This window comes from Branchiostoma floridae, chromosome 9 (genome assembly GCF_000003815.2).
Source record: "Branchiostoma floridae strain S238N-H82 chromosome 9, Bfl_VNyyK, whole genome shotgun sequence".
Taxonomy (NCBI): domain Eukaryota; kingdom Metazoa; phylum Chordata; class Leptocardii; order Amphioxiformes; family Branchiostomatidae; genus Branchiostoma; species Branchiostoma floridae.
This window is the reverse complement of record NC_049987.1, coordinates 2,862,651-2,872,087: the sequence shown is the minus strand read 5'-3', so window position 1 is coordinate 2,872,087 and position 9,437 is coordinate 2,862,651. Positions and strand designations below refer to the sequence as shown.

Genomic DNA, 9,437 nt, shown 5'->3' with positions numbered 1-9,437 from the left:
TCTAAAAAAAGAAATTCAATAACTGAGGAAAAAACTTAAGTTTTGAAAAATCCATCATATAATATGCAAATAAAATGCAAATGCATCACTCATATAAAAGTCTTTAAAATCTTTGAAACATTTAGAAAAAAAAAATTCCAAGTAACATGCATAGCAGAAAGTTGAAGTATGCTATGTTACAAGCAACTCGCTCAATGCTGAGATTATTTTACCGTACATTGTTTTCTAGGAGAATGTTTCCATTTACAATGGAGATTGTATGCAAGCCATGCAGAATAGTTTGACAAAATGCATGTTGTGAAGGGTTACACATACATCTTCAGCTTTGAATTTTCCTCCTGTTCACGATGAACTGAAGCTTGAAGAGACTCATTTGCGTCCTTCAATCCGTCTGATGCCACCTTTGTCTCCTCCAACACCCTGCAATGGACATTTAAAGCTTTCGTTAAATGGTAAATATAAAAAAACAAACAATGTAAGGCTCAATGTCTCAAGAGACAAGTTTAGATATATGTATAAGAAAGCGAAGGACACTGATCTATTAAAGATTATACGATAAGATTTATAAGGTAAAACATTTAACGTTTAAAGAAAAACTCATACTTTCTCAGTCTTGCATTTTCAGCTTGTTCACGGTGAACTTCAGCCTGGAGCGACTCTTTTAGTTTTCTGAATCCCTCTGATGCCTTCTTTGTCTCGTCCAGTTCCCTATTGAAAGATTTTAAAAAGTAAATTTTAGTGTACGAACAAAAAAAGCTTAAAGGAAAGAATAAAATGTCATCAAAGGGATATAAGTTTTTTTTGTCATGGTTGTGGAGACTCAATGGGTCATATCTTAAAGTAGTTAATTTCAGATGCTCCGTGTATCCAGGAAATTCATCTACACAAGCAAAACTTACATACCAAACTATTGTCTTACTAAATTGCAAGCACAAATGTTTTCTTAAACCTATAATTGGACAAGACAAAGTTTACATCTAACACATGCCTACATACCAGGCATAAAGTTTCGTGATAGAAACTGAAAGCATATACTGTATTAGGTACATACCTTTTAAGGCTTGCATTCGTTTCTTTTTCATGTTGAACTGTGGTCTGTAGAGACTTCGTTTCTTTGGCACATGCTTCTGAAGCTTTCTTTGTCTTTTCTAGCTCCCTACAAAACAAGTTTTTAGAATATTTAAATAAAAAGATAACCACGTGATTATAATTACAATAAGGCTCTTTTTTCAATTTCAATGAAATACTTCATATGGAAATTAAAAGTAAATACAGACCTTTTCAGTCTTGCACATTCATTCTCTTTAAGTAGAACTGTGGCCTGAAGAGACTCTTTCACTTTCGCAAACCCTTCTGATGCAGTCTTGGTCTCCTCCAGTTTTCTATAACAGACAGGAAAAGGGAAAAAATGCTTACGTCAAGAACGCAGTACCTAAATGACCAACAAAAGAGCATAAACATGTCAAGCAAAAGTATTTGTTAGTTATATTTCGAACTCAAATTAGATACAGAATAGTCAGTCCATTTTGTCTGTAATTTTCGCTGGAGGATATTCCATTATAAAATATTTAAATGCTGTCAAATTCACGTTTTATATCGAGTAATAGATAATAATCATAGAATATGAAATATCAACCAGGAGATACATACTTTTTAAGCTTTTCATTTTCAGCTTGTTCCTGCTGCACTTCAGATTGGAGAGAATCCTTTGCTTTTGCAAGTTCTTCTGCTGCATCATTTGCCTTTTCAAGGTCCCTGTCATATATAATATATAACATTTAATTTGTATAAAAAAATGCACCATACTAAATGTAAAAGAAACTGTTTTTTTCTTGTTAAAGCTTGGCAAATGACATAAAGAATTTGTCACGTTGTACATTTCTAAAGCAACATAAAGCAAGGGTACCATTGTTGCTATTTTATTTCTAGAAAAATTTGGAATTTTTTTTTACTTTTCTAAGACCAGAACATGAATGAAAATGAAAAAAAAACCAATGGCTATATTCTGTTTCAATTTAGTTACAAAACGCATCTAGAAGAACAGGTCCAATGTCAAAGGCCCTGAGGAGGCAATGTACAAATGCCCAGATAAACCCCACAAAAGATAGTTTAATGCCCACCTCCTCAGTCGTTCGTTTTCAGCTTGCTCATGTTCAACGGTGACCTCAAACAGCTCCTTGACTTCTGCAAATCTTCCCGATGCCTTTTTTGTCTCTTCTAGCTCTCTATAACATACAAGGCACAACGGTTCAGTGAATACGGAAAAAAGACGGGACCATGTTTTCCTTACTTTTGTAAGGACTCCTCTTTTCCTAATTACCTTCAATAGCAAAAAATGGTTAATTTAAGTTATTCATCAGCATATTTCAAGTCCTTGAAAAAGGCAACACTAAAGAAAAAGGGTTGCAGTCTAAACATGTATATTTCTTAGTTGCATTGACCAATTGTATTACTATATGTATGATGTAACTGGAGGTTATCAGTAACTTAATGTAATAATATGTGCCCAGAGAAATGTACAGTTCTGCAGAATTCGGTAGCATTCTGAGAATAGCAAGAATTGTACTAAATTGTTGGGCCATTGACGTCTATACAAAGCTCTAGGAACATCATACATACTTTTAAAAAAAGGCTTGTGTCATCAGAGTGTTATAAAAGAGTTAGAGATGTTTCCCATTAGTACTTGGGATTCATCTTGGAGAGCACCTTAAGTTTAAGTTTTCTACAATTAGACTGCAAAACTGAAAGTTGAAATCCTTAAAGAAGTCGTTCAAATTCTTCATCTTTCCCATACATTTACTTACGCTATCATGACTAAATTTATAGATCATAACGATCTAATAAATGATTGATGTATGAAGTATGCATGTTGCACATCAAATATCAAATAACGTTTTGCAACGAAAAAAACATACACACATACCTTTTCAGTTGTTCATTTTTCTCTTGTTCATCCTGAATGTCGGCCTCAAGCGCCCTCTTTTCAATCAAGTACTCTTCAAGGTCACTTTAAAAATAAGGAAATCTTATAAATGGCGTGTAAAGGATCAAGGGTGTAGAAACAGTTACGATGTTAGTGTATTTTGTGGTAGAACACATAACAATCGCACTGACGATACACACAGACAGTAAGTCATTGGCAATCATTATCATACATCCAGGAGGCGTGGACCAATCAGAAGGCTCAAATTTCTCCCTAACCCAGGTCATTAAAATCCCATATACTACCCGCTTTTTCCAGGGTTCTCATTGGTAAAAAAATACAGGCACAGGTCTCGTTCTCAAAGTATTTTCCATGTTTTGTGAGTATCATTCACTTCTAAGATTGAAGTTATCATAGTAAAACTAAATTTATATAGAGGAGAAAATAAACTGTATATCTCTTTTTTTCAAATAACCATATTTCTACATACAGAGATACAAGTTACATTACAAGTAAAGACAAGGCAGTATGTGTCTGTATCTAATGTTTTTGTAGTGTGAATGCTTTGTAGTATCCTTCTGTGGTATTATATAGAAATACTCCATTATGGCAATACAAGAAGAGGTGCAAATAGAAATGTCAAGTTAGTTTTTGATCCACATATTAAACACTCAAAAGTCAATCGGTATACATAGGCAATCAACAATGGATTAACCCACTGCTTATTAATAACATTTCTAAGAAATGTTTTCCTACCGGTCACACTCGTCTCGGAAGTGTAACAGCCTTGCCTTGAGCTCCTTGACTTCACACTTCAAGGCAGTATTGTTCCTGTAGATGATTGATATTTGGATTGGTAAAAAGGGTTTAAAAAGTAGTAAGAAAATTGGATACAGGAGCAATCATTGACACATTAAAAGGACAGCGAGTTTTGTAAGGTGTTCTACCAATGAAGCAAACTATACCTAGTGGTAAAAAATAGATATGAATTGACAAGCCTATAGAAAAGTGCATGTAAAAAAAATGTTAAGTGTAATTGCAATGGATGGTAAATAGATTTTCAGATCGGAACTTATACTATGTGTATAGCTCTATTTTAATCGAAGTGATGGATCCTATAGAAAGAACAGTCGAAAAAATGAACTGCTATGCTAAGCAATACGATTGTAATCTGGTGTTGTAATCTAGCAATACGATTGTAATCTTTCACTGATGATACCCTTTCGATGACCTCTTCTTAATATGTTCTCACCTTGCCATCTTCTTCTCCTTTGCAGACACGTTGCTGTAAAAAACAAAACAAGTTATAACCCATATAAACTACAATAGACAACAGTAGTTTCAGATTTCCCACTGATAATCTGGAAAAGATATAATGCCATATCCTGCTCAAAAATCGAACAAAGATATGAATGATTACAAATTAGGTAGAATATCACGTTAGGTATGATTTTAAGTTGGGAGAAATCACTCTAAACCAAATAGTCCAGAAAAGGGGGCTAGACAACGACATTAACAATAACAAAGTCTACCAGAATACCTTTATTCTAAATAGCATAGTAAAAATCATAAATGCAACATCTATATATCAATTAAAGCAAAAAAAAAGTTATAAGATATGTCCTGTATTATAAAAGTATTCTAAAGTGTAGGGCAATCGAAAACAAAAATAGAAAGCTGTAAAAACTGACCGATTGAACTCCTTGTTTTCATCGATCAGCTCAAAGTTGCGCTTAATCAGTCGGTTGATATCTTGCGCCTGCTTGTTGATGTTTCTGCAAAACATGCCGTTTACAAACTTTAAAATCTTAACAATAATAATATTATACTGCTTACAACCTACAATATAAGTTTACATATACATTTCTATTAAACACTGCATTCGGATCCTCATACATCACAATTCACTTAAGTACAACACTGGAAACATTTCAAGAAATCAAAAGCTTTTAAAGATAAAGTGTTTTAATTAAACTTACAGTTCCTTCGCACTAATCTCAGCTCTTGCTAAACTCAGCTGCTTCTTTAAGATCTTTGCATCGTCGTTGCCACCCTCTTCATCAGAAGAGCTGTAAAGAAAACGATAACATTTTTTTGGTCATTTTAATGCTATATTTGCTAGTGCTATCAGTTCCATCGATTTGAATTTATGAAGATTGTCTTCTGGGCACTGAAGAGTTTAAACAAGAATACCCAAGAGAAACGATGTTCCAAGACAAGATTGCATGTCTTAGAAAGGGACACCATGGCCAGCATTACCTGTTTTCTTTCAGACCTGGATATGGAGATGTCCAGGTGATGTTTCCTTCCTCTGCCTCTCCGTCTCCTTCCTTCTCCCTCGCCTCTTTCTTTTCCTCCGGATCCTCTTTCACCTTTTGAGCCATCTCCTCGTCTTCTTGCTCATTTGCCTTCTTCTCCTCCAAATCCTCCTCGCTGTCCCACTCCCATTCACTGGAACACATAAGCAGAAAAAATATTTCCTTTATCTCAAAGGACGTCATCCCAAAAGCGATATTGAAAGCCGTCATATGTTGTCTTGAGTTCAGTATCCAGACAGAATTATAATTCTTACAATGTACCTGCCATTTCGATGCAAAATGGTAGGGAAAGTATTATTGCAAACCCCCTCACCTTATCTACCTATCTTTTCCTTTTCGTATGAGCAAGTATTGTAAATATATTTCTAGCCTGAGAAAAAAATCCGAATACATTCAAGCAGAAGTGCAAAACAATTTTCACCTTATCTAAGTTTGTTAAACAGGTGCATTTCTTCTTCATACTTTCAATAAACTATAGATGAGGGGTACATTCTATAGACTTCTAACTTTAAGTACAGTCTTTTAACAGTAAGTGCAGGAGTACCAAACTACCTGATCTCACTGTCCACCTCCTCTTGGATTGTGGGTAGTCTGTAAGAAAATAATCTTGTTGTAAGACAAGTGTTGAATTACTCAGAACCCACTAGAAATATACAATCATTTTTTTAAACAGTTCGGCAACCTCCACACATATTCTACAGAAACGCTAAATGTTCATTAGTATTTCAGGGCCTTTCTTACCTCGGTTGGAATAGGTTCTCCTCCTCATCACTGTAGTTTTCAAAGTCACTGTAACAGTAAAAAATATATTCTGATTAAGACCGAACTTGGCATATTTTCTAAGGTTAATTTTTGTGCTTGTTAACGACTGATATAAAATCTTTCAACAAAACTCACGCAAAAGATTCTGTTTAGACAAAGGGTTTACTCGCACTAAAGATTTAGAGAATTCTTGGATACTAAAATAATATAGTCTGTGCCAGATATTAGGGTGACATTGGTACTGTCATCTGATATCAAATCAAACTCGCGATACAGCATGTCGTGTACATTACAGCCAACTCAGTAGATACCAAATTGCATATACCTGATACATAAAACTGGCAGTTATAAAAATCTAATAAAATTGAAATAACATAAAGGCCGATGACTACCATTTGATGTACACTTCATTCAATAGGTTTATCAAATCGTAAAACGAGAGCAACCATTGTGTAAACAAATGCTACATGGCCTTGTATTTATAGAACAAGTTATTTACGTAAACCTTTAAACACGTAAAAGTGATATGATTTGGCATTTATTTGATAAAGAGGCCATATTTGGGGCCAACGCCTTGCCATTAGAGAGTATTTAACACAATGACGAGTAGATACAAAACACAAGAACAAAATGTGGACAAGACGTCAAATTTTGTTACAAAAATCGCCCCGAATCCCTAACAAAGATGTTATAAACTCCAAATATGCCAATTACAAGCCATAGATAGATGTAATCAAAACTATTTTCATTGTACAGTACGTAAAGTACAAGTCCATGACATTTTTCGGCCTTAAATACATAAACACGTGTTGCTACACTTTTAGAACAACCCTTGAAGTACGGCGATAGGAACCCTGACAAAAAAATTCACTTTTTGTAACCATAACGATCTCGAACGTTCAAACCACACCACAGTAGCGCTCTTTGGAACTGTCAAAACAACCCAGTTGTTTTCACAGGAAGTGAAACCAAACAAAAGACAACAAATTACCTCCTAAAGGACGCCATCGCTGTATCGTGATCTGTGCTGTAGGTCAGCTGAGATCGATATGGGTTTATTTACATGGGTTACCGTAGCAACGAGATGATTGTTGTGTCATATTCGAACGCGGGGAGGAATGATTCTAGTATGTCTGGAGTTATTTTGCCCGGCAATTTAGTTATTGAACTGGTTTGCTAGGTCAATGGATACGAAATTTGTACTTATTGTCATATTGTATGCACATGTGTATAGCAAATGCATAGATTTCACACTCATTTACACCATTTTCTTTACCAAATAACTTTGAATTGTTGCGAAATGCTTTAATATTCCTCCCGCTTAGTGGAGAACAGGAAGTGTGAGTAACACGTTGATTTAAAATGTTTTGAACAACAAAACAGGGTTCCCCAGTCTCTTTGGTGTGATAAGCAATATTTTCCAGATATAGCAACGAAGGAATAACATTATCATTAATTCTCCCTCCGAGAATTTACAGTATCTGTTGACGAGTGTCTAAAATGTTGCAGTCAAAACGTCACAGTTCAGTATCATTTTCCTTCTCCAACTTAGGTCCTGCAAACTTCTAATCGCTGTTTTCGCAAATCCAGTCAATTACAGTTTACTCGTGGTAGATCGTATAATAAGAATAGGAAAATTATTTCTTAAAAGGCGATCTTTTCGTAGTTTGTTGATTGTTGCAAATTAATCGAGTCTAACAAGGGTCACTTTGCAACACAAGAACATCGCAAATGTGACTTTTATTACCACAAGCTTTTCGACAGAAAGAAACTTGACAAAACAAGATGTTTACTTCGTTGAATCTTTTTGTAACGGAATGTACCAAACGTGCTCTTTTTGCTACTGAGAGCGACAGTCTGAAACTAAGTTAACGTTAAACATAACGAAGTCTAACGTTAACGTTACATTTTGTGAACAAACGTTCTTACTTCATGCAAACTGAAGATGAGAAATTCTGTTACAGCTATAGGCTCAATTATGATTTTATAACACCCCATATTTATATTCGGAGATAACACGTTATAAATGCTACAGACTTTTACACGGGAGGCCATAATTTTAACCGTGTAATCATAACCGTGTTTTGCAACATTTAGAACACGACATTGCATCGCACAAGATAGTGACCTTCAACAACGTGTCAGATATAACGTGATTTAAACCTTATAATGGCTACCTCGGTCTACAACTGTCGTCTTGCGTAGCAAAGTGAATGCTTAGATGTAGAAACATAGGAAAACAGTCGTATAAACTCACGAAGCAAGCAACCGTTTTGTTTTTAACACGTGCTTGTTACAGAGTGTCATTGCGGTCTTTGAAATCTTTGCAACATGGCAATAGCGATTCACAAACGCAAAGTTACACAGCACAGACTTTAAACATCATTTGAATATCAACTCAGTTGTTTTAGGGATAGTTTAACAGAAGAAAAGACAACTAATTACCTCTGAAAGGACGCCATCGCGGTATCGTGATCTGTGCTGTAAGTCAGCTGCGATCGATATGGGTTTATTTACATGGGTTACCGTAGCAACGGGATGATTGTTGTGTCATATTCGAACGCGGGGAGGAATGACTGTCTTGTCCGTGACAAAACGTTTCATAATTTTGTTGACACTTTGGACTTGCTGTGGTCTAAATAATCAAAACAAGTACAGTCAAACCTGCACCGAGTTTGAAACTGTAGTTTGCGAGGATTTGGAGTTCTTGACATGGTCATTTTGGCAGTAGCAGAAGGTATGCATGACTTGAGCATTAAATTGCAAGTCTTTGTCGGTGAATTTACCGATCGAGACAATGTTGCTTGGTGAGAAAGATTAGTGGGAACTGAAATCATGTGTAGCTTGCTCATGGTCAATTGATCAACTTTTTCTTTATAGCGACCACCTGTATATAGTGGCCATATTTCTACAGTCCCTTGAGTGGCCGCTAAAGACAGGTTTGACTGTACCTTGCCAGCTCAGTTGTGTATGTCCAAGCACAACTGAGACAAATCGTCCTAAAACCTCTGAAGACCGGTCCTGTGGACAAGAACGTCGCGAAGAGTTGTCTTCCTCGTCAGAAATTCGTCTTGAAACCTGAAATCTCGCCCCAGTATGTCGACTAACGTCGTGTTCTATGTGACGTCATCTCTCTCAGCAAAAACGATAGCCTGACCTGTTGCCATCAAGGTTTTGAAAATGGACCCGAGGCCTTAGACTACGGCGCGCCGCTGAAGACTACAGCTATTTTCCCTTAAAAAAAGAATGATGTTCTGCAACCCTGAGCTGTCCCTGAGAAAGCAGAACTCCACATAAGCAAAAAAGACTGCTAACGTATCATTCCATATGAAGTAGAATCATTGTTACTTAGCCGTGTAGTTAACCCATTGGGGCCAGACAGGTCACGGGGCAAATTTAGGAAGTGTACACAGTAGCGCAGTCTACTAGTACCT

General features: G+C 36.0%; 1 protein-coding gene and 1 long non-coding RNA gene across 2 annotated transcripts; both read right to left on the bottom strand.

Moving 5' to 3' along the window:
- Positions 1-306: 306 nt before the first annotated feature.
- On the bottom strand, positions 307-1,383 carry LOC118422434. The gene is made up of 4 exons (XR_004831896.1): positions 1,278-1,383; positions 1,052-1,156; positions 604-708; positions 307-420 (listed from the first exon to the last, which is right to left on the bottom strand). It is a non-coding gene; the product is annotated as an uncharacterized LOC118422434 (long non-coding RNA).
- A 248-nt stretch (positions 1,384-1,631) lies between these two features.
- Positions 1,632-8,548, bottom strand: LOC118422967 (troponin T, cardiac muscle-like). Its single transcript, XM_035830852.1, has 11 exons — positions 8,449-8,548; positions 5,983-6,030; positions 5,794-5,832; positions 5,183-5,374; positions 4,903-4,992; positions 4,579-4,698; positions 4,176-4,208; positions 3,680-3,754; positions 2,924-3,007; positions 2,121-2,225; positions 1,632-1,755 (listed from the first exon to the last, which is right to left on the bottom strand). The coding sequence occupies exons 1-11, from the start codon at positions 8,463-8,465 to the stop codon at positions 1,632-1,634; spliced, it is 927 nt and encodes a 308-aa protein (XP_035686745.1). The 5' UTR covers positions 8,466-8,548.
- Positions 8,549-9,437: the final 889 nt, after the last annotated feature.